This window comes from Sander lucioperca, chromosome 4 (assembly GCF_008315115.2).
Source record: "Sander lucioperca isolate FBNREF2018 chromosome 4, SLUC_FBN_1.2, whole genome shotgun sequence".
In the NCBI taxonomy this organism is placed as follows: Eukaryota; Metazoa; Chordata; class Actinopteri; order Perciformes; family Percidae; genus Sander; species Sander lucioperca.
The window spans coordinates 11,669,881-11,691,062 of NC_050176.1; the positions used below are offsets into that span (position 1 = coordinate 11,669,881).

General features: G+C 39.4%; 1 protein-coding gene across 1 annotated transcript in view; it reads right to left on the reverse strand.

Moving 5' to 3' along the window:
- Positions 1 to 855: 855 nt before the first annotated feature.
- LOC116042791 (complement C3-like) overlaps positions 856 to 21,182 on the reverse strand; it is a 52,572-nt gene continuing 32,245 nt past the window's right edge. The window contains exons 30-43 of the mRNA XM_036000406.1: positions 20,863 to 20,948; positions 19,941 to 20,018; positions 19,674 to 19,835; positions 19,476 to 19,538; positions 18,856 to 18,937; positions 10,889 to 10,931; positions 10,680 to 10,770; positions 10,453 to 10,542; positions 10,256 to 10,358; positions 10,048 to 10,137; positions 8,639 to 8,731; positions 8,418 to 8,501; positions 2,752 to 2,896; positions 856 to 1,007 (exon numbers count right to left, since the gene is read on the reverse strand). Coding sequence (XP_035856299.1) covers positions 866 to 1,007; positions 2,752 to 2,896; positions 8,418 to 8,501; positions 8,639 to 8,731; positions 10,048 to 10,137; positions 10,256 to 10,358; positions 10,453 to 10,542; positions 10,680 to 10,770; positions 10,889 to 10,931; positions 18,856 to 18,937; positions 19,476 to 19,538; positions 19,674 to 19,835; positions 19,941 to 20,018; positions 20,863 to 20,948 — 1,352 coding nt within the window. The 3' untranslated portion in view covers positions 856 to 865. The remainder of the gene's footprint in view (positions 1,008 to 2,751; positions 2,897 to 8,417; positions 8,502 to 8,638; positions 8,732 to 10,047; positions 10,138 to 10,255; positions 10,359 to 10,452; positions 10,543 to 10,679; positions 10,771 to 10,888; positions 10,932 to 18,855; positions 18,938 to 19,475; positions 19,539 to 19,673; positions 19,836 to 19,940; positions 20,019 to 20,862; positions 20,949 to 21,182) is intronic.

Consider the following 21,182-nt stretch of genomic DNA (forward strand, 5'->3'; position numbering starts at 1 on the left):
TGTGCTTGGTGCTTGATCAATATCATCCTACCCATTCAGATAATGTGCAGTCATTGGATTTAATCTTGAGAGGACATTCGACCAAATTGAGTGGGGGTACTTGTTTAGGGTACTTGAAAGGTTTGGATTTGGATCGAAAATCATTCCCATTGGATTAAGGTTCCACATGCATCTGTCTTGGTGGCTGTATGTGTACATAATACCATGTCTTGACAGTTACATTTTGAGCATGGAACAAGGGTTCCCATCTCTACTCATTATCAGTCTCCAGTGTGATGGAGCCACTAGCCACAGCAATATGTAGCAATTAGCCTATAAAAAGAATAATTCCGGGGTTAAAGAACATAAGGTTTTGCTATATGCAGATGACATGCTTCTTTATATACTAAACCTATGTCATGTCTGCCAAAGACCAAAAACATGAAAAGCAATTTTTTTTATTCAGAAAAACAAAGGTTTTATTTAATTTAGGCAATATTGTTGGAAAGGGATAAACTAAAGGAATTTGTTCATTTAAAATGTGAGAGAAGCTTCTGCATGCATATTCTGAATCACAACCAATTTGAAAGTTGGTTCATTTTAAATTTAACTGTCTTTGCATCACTCCACTGAGCTCAACATTGTCAATTTCAATCAATTATTTATTAAACTTAAAGCTTACTATACAGTAATCAACATAGCAGTAATCAGTGTCTATTTGTCAAACACAGACAATGTGAAAAAACCAAAACCATTACATTTTAATCAATACAATGCAACATTGTAAGCCCTCATGTCCCATAGCAGGGACATTTTGACATAACAAGATTTATGCTAAATAATTCTTTTTTTTTTTTAAATGAACATTTTCTTTTCTTGAGTTTCACTACTGCTGACACCCAAAGAGTTGGTACTGGTTAACCATCTCCTCCATGCCCAGACAGGTAATTCTGTGTTCCTCAGTTTGACACTCTGCTTCTGTGGGCCAGTACTCGATCCAGGTTCTCTCTCCGAATCCATACTGAAACCTGAGGAAAGCAAAGTAAAGGACCGTTCGGTATTTATGGAATGGACCACCGGAGGAAAATAGGGGAGGGTCATGTCTTTTTATTTTATGCTGAGGGGAGGGTCATCCAACATTTTTTTGTCTGGGTGGGGGGGTCACCCAACTTTTTTATTCATGAAAAGAGCAAAATTTCAAAGTGGCTTGTTTGGTGCATATTTATCCATGTAGCTCTCAGTCTCGGCCCCCTAGCAGATGGTTCTGACTGCATACGCGGAGTTTGCTGGGGCAGGAGGAGCACTGCCCCCTGGTGGCTCAAACAGGTAATTGCATTGTTTAAAAAATGAGTGGAATAATTACATCTGGCATGACCAGATATTTTATAAATATCTTAAATAACACAAAACAACTAAATGGTGATAGGTAATACATCAGAGTTCATATACTGCTTTAGTAAAAAAAATATTACCTGGCTGAGGATGGGAGCAGCAGGACGCAAAAAACGAAAGTTACTGTTGCGCTAGTCTGGACATCTTGCCATGCCAACCTTGCAATAAAGGTTTCCTAAATGCCATCTATATACATGTGATGTCAGCTTACTAACTGATTGCGGGTTTTGTGTAGATTTGGACTTTTATACGTTTATTCCACTTTGTTTAAACGGCGAAGTGGAGAGGCCTCGTTCACTTGTTTGGAGCTGGCTGGTGAATGTGATGCCTTGCTGGATACACCGTGTCATTTACCTTTTTGTGGATCTACTGATCGCTGTGGATTACTTTTTTTTCGTGTCATTGGATTACGGCAAAATGGGGATCTTTTTTTCTCAACGTGTCTTAACGTTTTATGGTGAGTTTGGAGAGGCATCTCAACAGACTGTAGGTCCAACACTGATTGTTCACTGTTACATTTTAGTTGAATTTAAGCGTCTGTCTATTGCGTTCCAAAACAGCCGTGCCGCGATTGGATTTCATAAGGGCGAATTGTTAAATTGTTACAATGTAACTTAAAATCTGCTTTAAAAATAAACAAATATGTTTTGGAATATAATGTTCAGCTTCGGCAGCTTTACCTATGTTCTAAAATATACAATGACGAAGCCTAGTGACAAGTCCATAGCAACCAGTGTTGAATTGGTTATATCCCAGCGTCCTTTGCTGAATGGTCTCAATGTTTTATTGTTTTATGTGAATTCTAGTTTACTAGATGAGTAACTTAGTATCTGAAGTAATGCAGTAATGCATGAAGTGTGCATTTAGTTTCCATGCTTATTGTGTTTCCACAACAATGTTAGTGAGTAAATCTACTGAAATGGCCACCACACCATAACAGAGGAGTGTGATGTGTAAGATGAGAATGCAGAGGTTAACTCCTGTCTGTCATGGTTGTAAAAATCAAATGGCATCTGTACTTCTTTGCTAAGTGCAAGCTTGCACGCAAGGGGAGGGTCATTCCTCTTTTTCAAATCATTTTGGAGGGTCATAGGAAAATTATTAATGACGAGGGGAGGGTCACGTCTTTTTAGGTTAGATGCCACTAAACTCCTCTGGTGGCCCCTTAATTAAATAACGAACAGTCCCTAAGCCATATACATCTGTAACATGACATGAAAAGCCTCCTCACCCCTTCGCACAATCACTATCCATAGTGAGAGTAACACTTAAGTTAGAGTACAAGAAAGCCTAACTGGATTTACTAATAGAAAACAGTGAAACAGTAAAAATGTTTAAATGCAAAATCCACAAACATTTACACAAAGAAAAAAAACATACGATTGATGTCGGTCATCTCTGTGAATATCTTTGGACGTGCCCATGATAAGGTAGGTTTTTCCCGTCCCCAGATCTAAAGACTCCCTGCAGTGGGGATAACTGAGGATTGTGCGGTGTTTATTCAGAGGACTCACATCAAGACTTCCTGTAATTCAAGTATAGGAGAACAAAGAAAATGTACTTTAGGATTAAGTTAAATGCATAGCTTAAAGATGTAGTACAAAACATTAATGCTGTATTCTCATATGTACCCAGTGGAATCATGCTTAAAAAATAGACACTTTGGGAAATATGCTTATTCACTTTTTTTGCTGAGAGTTAGATTGATAGCACTATTTTTTTGTGATCAACTTTTTATTAGCACCTTCGGACATACAAAACAAATTCAACAATGTATGACAGGTAATATCAGATGGTGCACAGAACAGAGAAACACGAATTGAACAAGAACAAAAACCCTCTCCCAGCCCCCATTCTCTGCAGTCTCGAGGAAAACAAAACAAACAAACAAACAAACAAACAAACAGAAACCACACCTTGCCTAATCACTCTCCTCTAATTCTTGTGGGGTTGAGGTAATTAAGTCTGATATTTGTGCTGCTGCGCTTTCCCATAAACTGATAGTTGATTCCAGAACTCATGCACCTGTTCACACTCCCAGACCATATGCAGCAAAGTTCCAGTTTGTTCAGGTTGACAGAACGTACAATAGGGAGTGGGAATGACCTTAGAGACGTATCTCTTCTGAGGAGTCCAATATGTCCTATGACATTATGTTGAAGTGGATATACTGGTGATTTGGGTTCTTGGAACAGTGGAAAATATTGTCCCAAACTGTCTCCTAATTAATTGTTATGTGTATATGTTATTTTTATATGATCCCAGCAAACTTTTTGGTCAATCAACTTAAATATTATACTATTTTCCCATATGGCCTTTGATGATTTGAATTATGATGGAGAGGATGTAAAACACTGTATTGATATAGATAAGAATTCAAATTGTAAATATTACATTCCTGAACAATTAAAAAGCTTAAATAATACAACTACTCATTTTTGCACCTTAACATTAGTAGCTTGTAGAAACATTATGAAGAATTAGTTACCTTACTCTCAAACTCTGACTGTAGCTTTGATGTTATTGTTTGCAGTGAAACCTGGATTAATTATAGGACTGTTACTGATATTCTTAACCTTGATGGCTATAAGCTAGCTTTTAAAAACAGGCTTGGTCGTACTGGAGGTGGTGTTTGCTTATATGTGCACTCCAGACATCATATGAAAGTTTGTGATGACATTTTCTTAGATGATAACCATTGTGATTCATTTTTTATTGAGATAAACTTCACAAATGCTAAAAAACGTATAGTAGGAGTTATCTATCGACCCCCTGACTCTGACCTATATACTTTCAAGGTCAAACTGGAGGACATTTTATATTCCATAAGGGACTGTTCATTATTTAATTAAGGGGCCACTGGAGGAGTTTTGTGGCCTCTAAGCTAAAAAGACTTGACCCTCCCCTCCTCAGCAATAATTTTTCTATGACCCTCCAACATGATCTGAAAAAAATGAATGACCCTCCCCTTGCGTGCAAGTTTGCACTTCACAAAGAAGTACAGATGTCATTTGATTTCTTACAGCCATGATGTACATGAGTTGCTTTCTCATCTTACACATCACACTCCTCTGTTATGGTGTGGTGGCCATTTCAGTAGATTTACTCAATAACATTGTTGTGGAAACACAATAAGCATGGAAACTAAATGCACACTTCATGCATTACTGCATTACTTCAAATACTAAGTTCCTCCTCTAGTAAACTAGTATTCATATGAAATAAAACAATAAAACATTGAGACCATTCAGCAAAGCACACTGGGAAATAAGAATTCAACACTGGTTGCTATGGACTTGTTACTAGGCTTCCTCAGTCATTGTATATTTTAGCACCTAGGTAAAGGTGCCGAAGCTGAACATTATATTCCAAAACACATCTGTTTATTTTTAAAGCAGATTTTAAATTACATTGTAACAATTTAACAATTCGCCCTTATGAAATCCAATCGCGGCGCGGCTGTCTTGGAACGCAATAGACAAACTAAAATGTAACAGTGAACAATCAGTGTTGGACCTACAGTCTGTTGAGATGCCTCTCCAAACGCAGAAACCAAGCGCAGTCACACCATAAAAAGATCCGTATTTTGCCGTAATCCAATGACACGAAAAAAAAGTAATCCAAAGCGATCAGTAGATCCACAAACAGAGTCACGGTGTATCCAGCAAGGCCGATACGAGCGTCACATTCACCAGCCAGCTCCGAACAGGTGAACGAGGCCTCTCCACTTCGCCGTTTAAACAAAGTGGAATAAACGTATACAAGTCCAAATCTACACAAAACCCGCAATCAAGCTGACATCACATTTATATACATGGCATTTAGGAAACCTTTATTGCAAGGTTGGCACGGCAAGATGTCCAGACTAATGCAACAGTAAGTTTCTCTTTTTTATTCAACTAATTTTTTAAACAATGCAATTACCCGTTTGAGCCACCAGGGGGGCAGTGCTCCTCCTGCCCTCCCCAGCCATCTCCGCGTATGCGGTCAGACCCATCTGGTAGGGGGCCGAGACTGAGAGCTACATGGATAAATATTCACCAAACAAGCCACTTTGAAATTTTTGCTCTTTTCATGAATGGGTGCCCCCAGACTAAAACTGTTGAGTGACCCTCCCCTCAACAAAGAATAAAAAGACATGACCCTCCCCTATTTTCCTCCGGTGGTCCATTCCATAAATACCGAATGGTCCCTAAACAGGAAAGACATAGACTGTGTCCTTCTAGGGGACTTCAATATTGATGTCTATAGAGATGATGCTGCTAAAAGTGATTTCTTTAATACTTTACATTCATCATCTTTTTTTGTACCATAAATCATTTTACCAGAATAACACATTCCACTAGGTCAACCACTGACAATATAATCACAAACATTCAAAACACTAGGCTAGAATCTGGAGTTGTGTTTGTCTGATATTACTGATCATTTGCCAGTTGTATTATTTCTAGATTTTGCTAGTAAGACTAAATTACCACGGCAAAAAACAAAAACTAAAGTACTAAATGAAAGAACCCTGCAACAACTGAGTGAAAGCTTGCAGGCCAAAACATTCTAGTCTATGACTGCAATGATCCTAACACTGCATATGACAACCTAATAAATGAGATCACAAACTCTATTTGTTGTACCATCCCAGAGAAGAATGCCGTTCGCAGTGCTACTGGACATAAACCCTGGCTTACAAAGGGTATCTTAAAATCTATCACACACAAAAATAAACAAACGTTCCTTTAAAAACCCAAGTGCTATGAACAAGGAAATATACACTAAATATAGGAATAAACTTACACATATAATAAGGAAAAGTAAAAGTACCCACTTTACATACCTCACACAAGCATCACATGTTGACTCTAAGAAGTCGTGGAAAGTGCTAAATGAAATCTTTAACAAGGGCCAAAACAGCACCGTGCTCCCAAATACTGCGGTCATACACTCACATTTAAGTAATAATTTAACAAATGACATTGATCTAGCAAATAACTTTAATAATTACTTTGTCTCCATCGGGGAAAAACTCTCTAACAAAATAAACCAACCTCAAGGTATCTCTTTTAACCACTACTTGTCGGGCAACTATGTCAGTTCCTTTTTTATGAAGCCAAATGATTGCAATGAAGTCTATAAAATCATTACAAACTTACGAAGCTCGTACACTGCTGGTGAGGATGAAATCTGTAGTAAAATTCTGAAAGCCATTGCACTGGATATCATGGAGCCACTTACTTACTGGGCCGTGGGATTCGCATATAAAGTATGCACTATGTCAATGAATTTGGCCCCAAACCAAGCCTCTCCATTACTTGCCACAAGTAGTTCCACTCTAGGCGGTCAAAAGCCTTTTCCATGTCCACTGATAAAACTGCTGCCGTTGTTGGAAGGTTTTTGGCTTCTTCTATTACATGAAATAGTCTGCGTACATTGTCTGCAGCATGACGCTTTGGTATAAAACCTGATTGGTTGGGGTGGACTAGCTTCTCGATAAAGCGCTCTAGGCAGAGTGCCAAGACTTTGGAATAAAGCTTAATATCAGTCCCGATGAAGCTGATGGGCCTGAAATTTGAGCAATCCGTAAGATCTTTGCCCTTCTTGGGTGTAACGGAAATTAGCGCAGTGTTGGTTTGTTGGTGAAAAGTACCCATCTCTATGGCTGAGGTTAAAGCTTGTAAACTGGTAGGTCCTAATATGTCAAAGTACTGTAGAAGAAGTTCTTATGGAATTCCATTCAATCCTGGCGTCTTCCCTTTCTTAACTGTTTTTAATGCTGATTTAAGTTCCTCTAACGTTATAGGTTGACCCAGTTCTTCTGCCTCTTCTGGGTCAAGAAGATGCAGGTGTAGTTCTTTTAGGAACTCCTGGCACTGTGTCGGATCTGGGTCGCAGGAGGAATAGAATAGAAGGATTGAAAAGTGGCGCTGATATCTTTAGGATTTGTTGAGATACCTCGGTCTGTGCGGATGCTGTTGATAGTAGCTCTGGATTCGCTTTGTTTTAATTTCAGAGCAAACTATTTGCTTGGTTTACAGCCATTAAAATAATAATTTTGCCTCACTCTGTAAATTATTAATTCAGCTCTCCTTCTTAGCAGATCATTTAGCTCTGTTCGACTTGTGACTAAAAGAGTATGTGTAGATTTAGAAAAACAAGTCTTAAGAGACTGCTCTAAAGATTTACAGCGTTTTTCCAACTCCGCAATCCTTGCCTCTCTTTTCCTCTTCAAGTTGACCGCAAAGGAAGATGTGAAATCTCTAATAACTCCTTTAGTTGCCTGCCAAATAAATGCAGGATCAGAAACTGAGTCAGTATTAATTGATATATTGATAGCACTATTGATACCAGTGTCATAGGAAATATGCAGCTAACAGCTGGCTAATTTAGCTAAATCTTTCCAATGGTGTGTGTTGTTTAATGTTTAATCTGCACAAAGAAATAAAGTGTAAAAACAACAATTCTTTTTTTTAAAGGGGTTAAATGGTGGACTATTTCTTGGCCAGGACCAAGAACTTCCTGGATTATCTGCTGGTTTCCTGGCAATGCAAGATAAGTTAGCTGGCTGCTAGAGGTAGCTTCATACTTAACGTACAAACATGAGTGAAACATTAAGACCTAACCTATCTAACTTTCTGCAAGAAAGTGAATGAGCGTGTTTTCTAAATTGTTGAACCAAGCCAAGATTTTTTCTGTTTGACTGGAAACACCATTAATATTCAATTATATTTACAGTGTGTATGTGTGAGTGTATGTAAATATATTTGTGTAAAGTGTATGTATGTACAGTATGTGTATGTGTGAATGTCGATATATATCTGCATATGGATTGTACATTCAAAACACAAAATTGTATATAGTTAGATGGGAGCGTTTTGTTTTGTTTATTTTTGATATGTCTGAAATAAATTTCATTCATTCATTAATTCATTCATTCAATTTGTCCACAACAATTCAGAAAGAGGAAAACAAATTGGTATGCCACTATCACCTATAAGGCACATTAGGACATCAGTTTCTAATACATTTCAGGCAGTTCAAAGATAAATACCTACCTACTTTGATGACTTCCAGTACCTTCACTGTGAAAATGTCAGTGGACAAATCTTCTGTAAAATTGTTCAGTGTCACTTTGTACACTGAGGACAGAAAAGTTGCAGATTGTAAACTCACTTGCTCCCTCATAGTCCTACTGTACTCTCAATCTCTATGTCACACAAACATACACATCCATTTTTGTGTGATATATGTAAATGCAATTCATTTACACTCTTACCAAAATCTATTATGCTGGTCTGTGTAGTCTCACAGACCTTAGCTGTTCGCTGATCATTGGTGATTTTGTCCTTGTTCTGCATACTGCAATTCTCTGGAAATACACAAGAGGCACAAAATATATACAACTGGTTAAATAAGCACATGGGGATGTGTGTGGATAGGTTGAAGGGTGAGTGAGGCGGTATCTTTGTCACAATTTAAGTATTATAATGAGCTAATCTTTAGCTAGACCGCTGTTCTGATCATACTAGATCCTACAGGTGCTTGTTGCCTTGACGGAATATTCATAAAGTTCGCTGACAACACCACTGTCATCGGCCTGATCACCGACGGCGCCGAGACGGCCTACAGAGAGCAGGTCAGAGCCCCGACATCTTGGTGCAAAGACAACAAACTCCATCCGAACGTCAGTAAAACAAAGAAGCTGATTGTACTCTACAGTAAGGGACAGAGAGAAGGACACATCCCCATCTCCATCAATGGGACTGCAGTGGAGAAAGTCAGTAGCTTCAGGTTTCTCAGGGTTATCATCAGTGAGGAACTGACCTGGACTCACGACACCAACACCATCACTAAGACTGCTATACAGCAGTTCTTCGTCCTCTGCAGGCTGAGGAGGTTCAACATGGACTCCAGGATACTCTGCAACTTCTACCAGTGCACCATCGAGAGTATCCTGACCGGCTGCATCACTGCCTGGTATAGAAGTAGCACTGCCATCAACAGTAAGGCTCTACAGATGGTGGTGAAAACTGCTAAGCATATCACCATGGCGGGGTTGCTATCTATGGGGGACCTCTACACCCAGCGGTGCAGGAAGAAAACCAAAAGGATTATCGAAGACGCAAACCACCGCAGCCACAAACCAGGTTCAGGGACATCTTCATCCCATAGGCCATAAGACTGTTGAGCTCTGATTATATCACATGTCACTTTATCTTTCAAGTGTCACATTATCTTTATATACTTACTTAAAAACTGTTTACACCTCTCTCTCTCTCTCTCTCTCTCTCTCTCTCTCTCTCTCTCTCTCTCTATATATATATATATATATATATATATATAATTTACAGCATGTAAGCATTGTCATTTTGAGCATATTAGCATTAAGCCTAAAGTGCTGCTGTACATAGGTACAGCCTTTAAGAGCCACTAGCATGGCTGTAGATTCTTTATCTTGTTTAATCTTCTCTTGGCTTTAAGTCCTCCAACTTTACTGAGGTACAATAATAAATTGCTGCAGTTTACAGACAATGCAGGATGATAAGCCTCCACATGATGGATCAATGCTTTATCTCTATGAAGCACAATGTTAGTGTGGGGTTTAAATGTTCTTTCAAGAATTTCAGATATAACATTTAGGTTTACAGACAACGGATTACGTCAGTTTGACATCATCCTGGTTACCTTCTGCACATGTGCATTCATCATTTGTACAGAGTCGCAGCAGCTTTCCTGCTTTCCTCTCTGGATGGTAGAATTTAACACAATTTGTTTCTGCAATGGGAAAGAAAGATTTCAGAATATGTATGTAAAATAATTTTAAAAAGTATATAATAATTGGCAGCAATGCACAATAAGGCATCATATGTTTCAAAGTGTCTCTGAGACTCACGGTCATAGTATTCATAGACAGACACAGCAGCTGGTTGTAAGACTCCCACTTTCAGCTTCTGATGGATCCTAAAAGTGATCTCCTCTGGTCGTGTGTGAGAAACCTGTGGACAAATGTGAGATAGACATAAAGAAAGGAAGAACAAGGCAGAGAGAAAACGGTAGAGAAAAAAGAGGTAGGAAACAGACATGTCTAACCTTATCCAGGTAGATGATGAGTGAGCCTCTTTCTGACAGGACTGTGTTCAGCTCATATTTTGCAATAATGCGGGCTCGTCCTTTAGACAACTATATATACACACACACACACACACACACACACACACACACACACACACACACACACACACACACACACAGTCAAGACATCTCTAAAGCTTTAAACACAGACTTTTATTTCTATGTGTATATTTATAAGTTCTTACTAAGTCCAGGTCATTTGTGTTAACGGTGAAGCCAGTTAGCAAGCCAATATCCAGGATTGACATGGATGCATCACTGTCCTTGTCCTTATACCTGCACACAGAATGAACAGAATAATTAAATAACAGAAAAGGGTAATGTAGCGGCTAGCTGGTTATAAATGGCCATGTTACTATAACAGTTGTCAGTATGACGTCTAGATTATACTTACAAAACCTCTATTCTGAGCTTGTTCTCATCCCCATCCATTTTCTCTGCAGAAGCAAAATAATGTATTGAATAGTGGCGGATTGTCAATAGAGGGTGCTAGGGCGCCGCCCCCATCAAATTCCAGAAATATAAATGTATACAAAAATGATATAAAAATGAAATAAAAATAAAAAATAAAATAGTTTACTAATACGATGTGCCGGCTGGTAGTAAGAGCCTCAGCATCTAATAAAAACTGTCTTTAATCGGTTAACTATTTTCTGTTTCATGTGGTTTCATGGGCAGGGACGCCCATAGACAGTATATAAGAATGGACCAACAGATCCCATTGCTCTGGACGGAGACCAGTGAAGGCCGTTAGAAGCACTTTTCCGTTGAGCGCCGAGTGTTACTGCGCAGCCTCCAACTGAGAGAGACGACATAAATGTGACGTGAGCAACCTGTCTGAAAGTTGTAAGTCTTCTGGTAGCTGTGCCAAGAGAAATCTCAATCATTCCCAATCTTGCAGAGACGGAGAGCGTAGGTATATGTAAGAAGATAACATGGACACAGGCTAATTATTGCTAACTAAAATGCTAGTTAACATTAGTAATTAAACTTAAACAGCTAATGTAAGTCCAAACTGCCTGCGAGCTTTTCCTGTACTATACGGTAATTCCTCTACTATGCGACAGTAATGGCGTTTTTCGATTACATGGTACCTGCTCGACTCGCCTCGACTCGACTCGACACACTGTGCGTCTGTTTTCCAGTGCAGATCTTAGTACCGCCTCAGCGTGGCTGGTCGTTATGCCGTATCGATGCACACACCAGCGCACAAGTATAAACATCAGGCCACTTGAGCTGGTTTTACAGTTCTGTGGAGGCTCCACGCAGAGCTTTCGCCGTAGCCTGTGTAGCCTGTGTAAAAGTGGCCTGATGTTTATACTTGTGCGCTGGTGTGTGCGTGGAGCCGGCCATGTGTGTGTGTAGTTAGGCTACGGCGAAAGCTCTGCCGGAGCCTCTGCAGAACTGTAAACAAGCGGCGCCACAGTAAACTACTGTGACCTAACGCAACACACACACACAGAACGTCAAAGATGTGTGTTGCCAGAAGACACATTTAGTTTCAAATTAAGCTGGAGGCAGCAAAAAAAAACAGCTGGCTAAACTGTTTAAAAATAGCGGGTTTCTTCAGGACACCCCCGTCTGTCGCTTTCACGTCACCTTTTCGGCTCGCCTCAGCTCGCTTGGAACCTCGACTGAGGAGGTACTAAAAAAAGTACCTGTTAGCAGGTACCAGGTACTTTTTTTCGTAACGGAAAACCAAAAAAGGCGAGTAGAGTCGAGGCGAATCGAGCTGGTACCATGTAATGGAAAAGCGCCATAAGTCACGTGGTTATGACACAATTGTTAGCCTATTTTTACAAAAACGTCAACTACGGAGCCATAAAATGAGGTACAAGGTAATGGAGCCTTTTATACATTGTCGTGTTTCTTTAGAAATAAACAATGGACAAATAAAGTCTTTAAACGCTTCAGATGTAAAGTTATTCGCTGTCAAAGTGACATCAAAATGAATGGCAGTCAATGGAATGCTAACGTCGGGTGATCGCTTTGTAGCATCAAAATGGCGCCATAGGAGGTTCGAGCTCTGAAGCAAAGCTTACCCCCTTGGGGACATAGACTGTATATAAGAATGGACCAACAGATCCCGTTGCTCTGGACGGAGACCAGTGAAGGCCGTTAGAAGCACTTTTCCGTTGAGCGCTGAGCGTTACTGCGCAGCCTCCAACTGAGAGAGACGACGTAAATGTGCTGTGAGCAACGTGTCTGAAAGTTGTAAGTCTTCTGGTAGCTGTGCCAAGAGAAATCTCAATCATTCCCAATCTTGCAGAGACGGAGAGCGTAGGTATATGTGAGGAGATAACATAGGCACATGCTAATTATTGATAACTAAAATGCTAGTTAACATTAGTAATTACACTTAAACAGCTAATGTGAGACGAAACTGCTTGCACGCTTCTCCTGTACTATACGGTAATTCCTCTACTATGCGACAGTAAGTCGTGTGGTTATGACACAATCGTTAGCCTATTTTTACAAAAACGTCTGCTACGGAGCCATAACGTGAGGTACAAGGTAATGGAGCCTTTTATACATTGTCGTGTTTCTTTAGAAATAAACAATGGACAAATAGAGTCTTTAAACGTTTCAGATGTAAAGTTATTCACTGTCAAAGTGGTGCCAAAATGAATGGCAGTCAATGGAATGCTAACGTGGGGTGATTGCTTTGTAGCATTAAAATGGCGCCATAGGAGGTTCGCGGTCCGAGGAGAAGCTTACCCCCTTGCTTGGGGACACCGGACAAATGGATATCTATCTGAGTCCTTAAACTTTTGGCAAGCATGTGATCTGAAGCTGGTCACTAATTGGTTTCTTAAAGATTATCCTCTGGGCGCAGCTCGCTGCATCCCTGGCGAATCAGAATTGGATACATGTTATTTTATCCAATCTGATTGATTCTCGACACCTGTCATTCAACTTTACGCTCTTGGCCACTACTGCGCAGGCCATACTGTCACTCCGCCAAAACCTTGCTAGCTCACAATCACACAGTGACCCAAATCACTTTCGTAGAGATAATGGCAGCAGTCAAACCAAATTCTGTATAATTCTGAATAGAACGGGCAGCTACGTGCGGGGTCCGACCGTGCTGTATTTGTTGCTATCACCTAGCAACCGTCTCTAAGTGAGGAAAGCTGTGAAAGGTCAAGTTTTCGGAGGAATCATAGCCAAATCAGTCTAATACATTGATGCCATCAACACAAAGTTTAGGAGCGCAATACTAATGATTTAGTTTGAGTTCCTGTGACGTGACGTTTTCCAGTTTACGGTTCAGACTCAAACACACGGAGCTCTGAAGCAGACCTGTGCGTCGCTTTGTGTTCACTCTCTCTGTAAAAAGCTGTGCAGCTTCAGGTTAATGGATGCGCTCAGCTGTGGGCATGCTGCGGCAGATGTGTTGCGTTTGTGCTCCGTGTATTTCTGCCGTAGTTCCGATTTTCCACCTCCAATGTATAGCAGCGTTCAGCCACTTCCCTAGCTAAACTATTTGTCTCATTCAGAGACCAGAGACCCAAACGGGGCTCTGTGTCTGTCAGAAGGTCTGAGATCTACCGTATCAGCAGAGCAATCACGTATTGCACAGCCGACTACGGTGCAGGTATAGATTATTTTCTGAAATATAGTGACTTTATTCTTCAAAATTCTCTCAAAATATCACGACTCCTCCAAATCTCAGAGAACACAGATATGATGTATTTTGAATGTGCACAAAGTTTTGGACATGAGCAGAAATCTTGCTCAAACATCTGAAATATTACAGTCCAGGGGTTTATTAATAAATTAAAATTAATTAATGTATCATTGAGGTGAATAATTGTCATATGCACATTTAAGGAGGTTACTTCCCCAACAAAAGACGCAAAAGAGGAGGGAGGAGTAAATGATGCCTAGGCTACATGTTTGCTGACTCAGATATAATTATAATATAATATAAAATAATATAAAAAGTTGATCCAAAGGAGAATAAATAGTTCAAAGCAATACAGAATGCCTGAGAGCCTTACTGCAATATTTTCCATTATGTTTTTATTTTTGGATTGTAATCTGTGTTTCTCTTTACATAAAGATATTTGCAGCATATTCAGAAAAAGGTAGAAATAGGTTCATAAAAATTCACCAGAATGCAGGAAATTAAGTGTTTAATGCTCAAAATTTTCAATAAATAATTGTAATTCTTTGGGTGTTATTGGAATAAATAACACTTCAAAACATCTTTTTTAGAAAAAATCTCAACATAAATCTCACACTAAACTGAAAAAGGCTGTTGCTGCAATTTTACAGGAAAAAACACTTGTTACTATTAGATGAGGAGCCTACGATCAAAATAATGAAGTTACTGTCTGTGTCTATGTCTGACCTGGGCTGGCACATGTTCACGTTAAAAAGTGTGTGCGTGCACGAGCACTACAGTCAAGCGCAGTGTCCCGGTTTTAGTTCCAGGAAATCTGGTCACCCTATGTTAGCAATGCCTTTTTTTTTGGCTTTCCCTGTCTTTTATTTCAAAGTGTCAGCACTGAGGTTTTGTGGACAGTAAGTGTCAACCTAAAACATCTCTCTGAAAAATGCAAACGTAATGAAAGTAGTCGCAGACATCTTGATCACATTTTGTGGAGCCGACAAAAACAACGTGCAGGAAAGTTTTTTGAGTTCATACCTCTGCAGTCAGCTACAGCTGAGTCCATTGCTACTGCACTATCAATACTCTTTTTGAGCACAGAGAGGATGTCATTTGCTGTTTTGAGAGCATACAAGACTCAGATGACTTTCCCCAATATTGTCAGAGAAGCAGGAGCCCTGGAGTCTCATTTATAAACGTGGCGTACGCACAAAACGGGGCTGAAAATGTGCGTACGCTACTTCCCACGCAAAGGTTGTGATTTATAAAAAAACAAACTTGACGGGAGAATGTGCGGTCCTCCACGCAAACTCTGACCCATGCGTACACACATTTTGGAGACAATGGGAATTGGCGATGCAGATGGTGAGGTGGTGAACTGAAGTCAGACTGCAGAAAGTACATGTGGGAATAAAGATTACTCTTAATATTTTCAAGTATTAATGCCTCACTCACATTTCTTCACTCCATATCATCCACGTTACCATGAAGGTTAAATCCAGCAGTGTTATTTGTGCTTGTACTGAGTGATAATTGTTCCATAAACACCTTATAAAATACAAATCAAATCTTAAATCAAAACTCGTTAATATTTAATCGCCGCTGTCTCACCGTCACATTGTCTGCTACGGAGCGCAGGAGGATGAGACGGCCTGACTCCATGGAATACAGGATAGCATTTAAATACCCTAGCATTAGATAACAGTAGAACACAGTGTAAATAACTAAATATTTGTCTTTAATACTGTGCATATATCATCAAATGTCAAAGTCTGGAATACAGCCGTTAAGCTCTCGCGCAATTGTTACACTTAATGTCCTCGTTATCGGTCCGCACTTTAATACTGTTCGTGACAAAACCTGCATGAAGAAAAGTGAGTTTGCCTATTAGACTTTCGTCTTCAAATTGTATCTTGGGGTGGGGGGGAATACCACTAGTTGATGCTGTGATTTTGGCAAGGTGTCTACATCACTCTAATTGTTGTAAACATATTAAAGTGCCCATATTATGAAAAAGTCACTTTTTCTGGGATTTGGGGTGTTCTTTTGTGTCTCTGGTGCTTCCACATGCATACAAACTTTGAAAAAAATCCATCCATGCTGTTTAGAGTGAGATACGGTTTCTGAATGTGTCCTGTCTTCAGTCTCTGGGTGAGCTGTTCAAAATTGGCACGAAACGAGCAGGCTAACCGCAACCATTAGCTCGTAGCGTTAGCATGCTAACGCTAATGCTAGCATGCTAACGCTAGCATGCTACCTCGTTCTCAATAGCAAAGCACTGCTACAACACACACAAGTTCACCATAATCTACAAAAGAACTACTTACATGTGCGCCCTCATTTAGAAGTCTCCCAGCTAATCCTGCCTTGTAACTGACCGAAGTTGTAGAAACAGCCTTTCTTTTACTGTCTATGGAGCTAGCTAGCTGACATGATCTACATCTGAGCTACTGGGCATGTGTGAGTGCAATCTAAGATAGTACAGAAGAAGAAGAAGAAAAGAGGTCTCACTCTGTAGCTAAAACAGAGACCAGCTATAAAGAGGGTCTGCAGCAGTGAGAGAGAGCACTGCAGTACAACAAAAATATGGTGTTTTTTGAAAATTAAACCATGTAAACCTATTCTGGTACAACCTTAAAATACAATTATGAACCTGAAAATGAGCATAATATGTCTGCTTTAATACTGTGGTGACCCCCGTGCGTAATGCTGCATGATGGCACTGCTGGCCCTGCAGGAGGACTAACCCCCAATGGAAGAATCAGGAGAGAAAAAGGTTTCAGGGACCATGACGATGACTGGCTAATATGCCGATTTAAATTCCATAAAGCTGCGCTGTTGGATCTATGTACTGAATTGGGTCCAGTAGAGAGGGCAACGCGCGCCATCCCGGTCCAAATACAGGTACTCGCCACTCTGGGGGAAACAGGCTGTTTCCAGAGGGAAATGGCCAGCTAAGTGTTTTTTTTTAAAATAAATATTATATATAATATTCACCTTTATCACTAAGGCTTGTTTGGATATAATATACAGTATAGTTCCGTTAAATTTTATCATATAGGTCTGGTATATCGAAGCTGAGTGCCGTAATGCCTGCCGTTTTGGAAGATATTATTAATAAAGGTAGTCTATAGATTAGGTTTCCCTACACTGTGCGACAACAGGCCGAAATTATAATTAAACTGGCAGCAATTCACCAGCGTCTGAGAGGTTTTTTGCCTTTTCTCCGCCAGTCGTCATGATTCGGCATGATTCGGTGACTGCCAGTGTCATTAACATACTTATCAGCATTCACATATTTATGGTTAAAAATGGGCGTGTACAGGGTGGGATAAGAGGCGGATTGAAGTACGCACACTTGTAGGTAATCTCTGATTTATAAAGGGAATTTTGCTTACAGGTGTGCGTACACACGGTTTTATAAATCTGACTTTTTTTTGGCGTACGCCATTTTGGGCTTCTGGGCGTACCTACACTTACAGTAAGGATCCTACGCACAGTTTTATAAATGAGACCCCAGGTCATGCTACTGGAGGATCAGGATTTTAAGTTCTTTCTGGAACTGTATCACCACATCATGCCACATGTAGACTTCCTCCATGTCAAGTTCCAGAAGAAGAACATTGATTCGGTCCATATGAAAGGGAGCATCCAACAGTTCCAACAGGAAATACAAAAGATCAGGCAACTGTATTCCTGTAATATGATCATTATTTGCTTTCTCTCAGTATTAACTCTCTTTCTCTTTTGCCAATATTCTAACAAATTATCTTTGTCCATTGCAGAAACTCTCTCCATTCCATTGGTGAGCAAAGCAGTGGTTCTCGGCCAACAAAGAGGCGCTGGGCACTCAGTCCAGAAGCCCGTGAAAGGATTGTAGCAGAGGTGAGTTTGTTATAGAAATCAGTCAAAATACCATTTTACATTATTGTTGTGCTGCAGAGATGTCCTGCCCACATATCATATTCTACAGACTCAAGAAAACACCTTTTGCTTGGTATAAATCCTTACAAAAATCATAATTTTAATATTATACAACAGCATCCTGAAAAGAATAAATTGGCAACATAAAAATAAATGATCAAATGAAATATGAAATCATAAACTACCCACCAAAAATAAATATATATTTTTTATTATCTCTATAGGTCTGTGACACCATCCTGGGACACACTAGGGTCTCCTTCACAGACCACCTTGTCTGTGCCACCTTGTTGTCATTACCACACCCATGACCAGAGGTGCTTCTCAACCTTGACAAGAATAAAAACTTTTCTCAGGAACACCATCACCCAGGAGAGGCTGAATGCACTGGCCTTGCTGATTATGGAAAAGGGACTTGTTACTGAGATGACTGACTTTAATCAGAGAGTCATTGAGAAATTTGCTGGCCAGAAGGAAAGGAGAGCAAAATGTATGTTCAAGTAGTCAACATAGTTTTTGGTAGTGGGTGGGAGGATACAGTTAAAAAAAAACTCAGAATCACTATCTTCTTATGTTTGTAACTTGAATCTTGTATATTATTGCCGTGCTCTTCTTAAATACAAAATACATAGTAGTGCTGGTTGTTTTGCCCAGTTTCAAAGTACTGCTTTGTATTTATTATTATAAAAAAAAAAAAAAAAAAAAAAATTATCAGCAGCCGCCACTGGTAGTTGAATATTTTGTTTATCCATTTCTCATAAGGTAAGGTACTTGGCAGAAATAAAGAAATAAAGATGAAGAGACAGAAACTACCAAATTACCTGGGAGGAGCTGCACTGTCAAGTTAAACTTCTGACAGTCACTGTCCTTTTCTTTAGGCAGAGCGTAATACAGCGACACCATCTGTCAGACAGATAAAAGTGCTGTACAGGTGATGAACTAATAGACATCCTCATTAAAAATATCTAAAATAAGTCTTTGGTCTTTTCAGGGATTCAAAAAGGACACAATGATGGAGAAATAATATGCTAATTTTCAGGTTCATTCTTTTATTAATGGGAACTTATAGAAACATTTTCTACGTCTCTGTCACATAATGTTAACTTAGTATTAATGCATACAAACTCTGTAAACTGTAAACATACACTTTGTTTTACATTTGTCTTTACAGCATACCTGCCAAGATTTAGGTTGGGGGGGATACAAATGGAAACTATTCAGTTCTACTGTGCTTAAATTTGGTGGAGCATTTAAATGTTCCGTCCTGCCCTGCTGTTTTGACAACAGCTAAGCTAACAGCTATGTTAGGTTAGCTGGCCAAAATCGTTACTGTTTACAAAATGAGACAATATGATTCAGAAATACTAAATTACTGTAAAATACTGTAGGTCACCAGTCACAAAAGATGATAAAAATCAGAACAATGACAAATTGTACTTACTTTCACCGTTGCTTCCCCTGTGCCTGTGGCAATTACTTTTATATTCTGGTTTATACCGTTGATCTGGTGGATTTAAATATGCAAACACACACACACACACACACACACACACAGGCATGAGCAGAAAAAAACATACAGAAAACATCAGGAATGATGATATTAATGAGCCACTATGCGTTTGTTTGTGTGTCTTCTCACTTTAGATGTTCTGGTGTCGCCACTGTTGTCCTGGTTGAAGTTGTACTTGTCAGGCTTTGACTTGTCCGGCAACAAGATGTCCACATTCAGATGATTTTTCCCAGACTGATCTTTAGCATTAGTCCAGTACTCCGCTAAAGCCTGGTACACCATTATAGTAGCCTAGAGAGAAAAAGAGTGAAGGACGGGAACAAGATTTAGAAGAAATATAGGTTATGAGCTAACATAAGCTGCAGGTATCAAGATGAAGAGAGGGGTCTGTGTTACCTGAGTTGATCCATAGCCTCCGCCTTCCTCCACCTCGGTGTTGAACCATTTCACAACAGGTATGGCGTCTTGAAATGCCTTTATTAGCAGAAGACAAGTCAATGGTTGAAATGGTCTATGGTTGACCTAACTCTGTTAACTTTAGTACAACTAGAGATAAGTCCTGATTAGTTTACAGTTATACTTGTTGTAATCTGCCAGTTTCCAAAGCCTACCATAGAGCTTCTAAATCATTTGTTTGTATTATGACACAATCAAACAGCAGACACTTGAAACTTTATATATATATATATATATATATATATATATATATATATATATATAAACATCTTTATTTTTCTAGGAAGTCACATTAAGATTAAAACCTCTTTTGCAAGTAAGACCTAGCCATGACAAGGTCACATAGCAGTATCCAACAACAATAAATCACAACAGCAACAATAGGTACCACAAAGATTATTTCAAGTTTAAGTTTAAAATCATTTAAAGAGATAAGTGTCTCAAGTTTGAGCTTGGCCTGCAGACCGTTCCAGAAGGACCAAGGACCGTAGTAGAACAGGCTTGTTTTAGCAGCCTCTGTACTGATAAGATGTACTTTGAACTGGAGCCGTCTATAAGTCAACTCAATACTAAGTCATTGCAAAAGGTGAAGAAAAATGCCTTCTATATATCTATATATAATCATAAAGTGCTCTGTGAAGTGGTCACCAGTAATGTAAAAGGTCGACATGAGCCAAATTAATAACTGGAAAAATATGGTTACTTAAAAATTGTAAAACTGAGGCAGTTAAATTGAGAGACACTTTCACTGACTGTTGTTTGAAAACCCCCTACCCTTTCAGTGAGGTAGCATGGATGAGGACTCAGTTGTATGTTTTCTGTCAGAGTCCTGATTAGACATACTCAAGTGGGACATGCTCACCTCGGCCTTGATCAGAGCGAGAAGAGCGTAAGCTGTGGCCTCCCGTGTGTAAACATGTCCCTTAGGTGTCGGCCAGTGAGACAAGTCTGAGGAAGACATACACACAAATCTTTATATTACTATGCTTTACCTGAAACAAGATTCATTCAGTAATAATTCCCCAATTCCTCATCTTAAAATACTGAATTGTATAGAGATAAAATACAAAATGAAGTAAAATCTGCTTAAGAGTTTTAACTAATCGTTCTATCGTAGTAAGGCCATTTAAGCAGAAATTAATATACAAGCTACATGAGAGCCCGACTGAGTAATGATTTTTC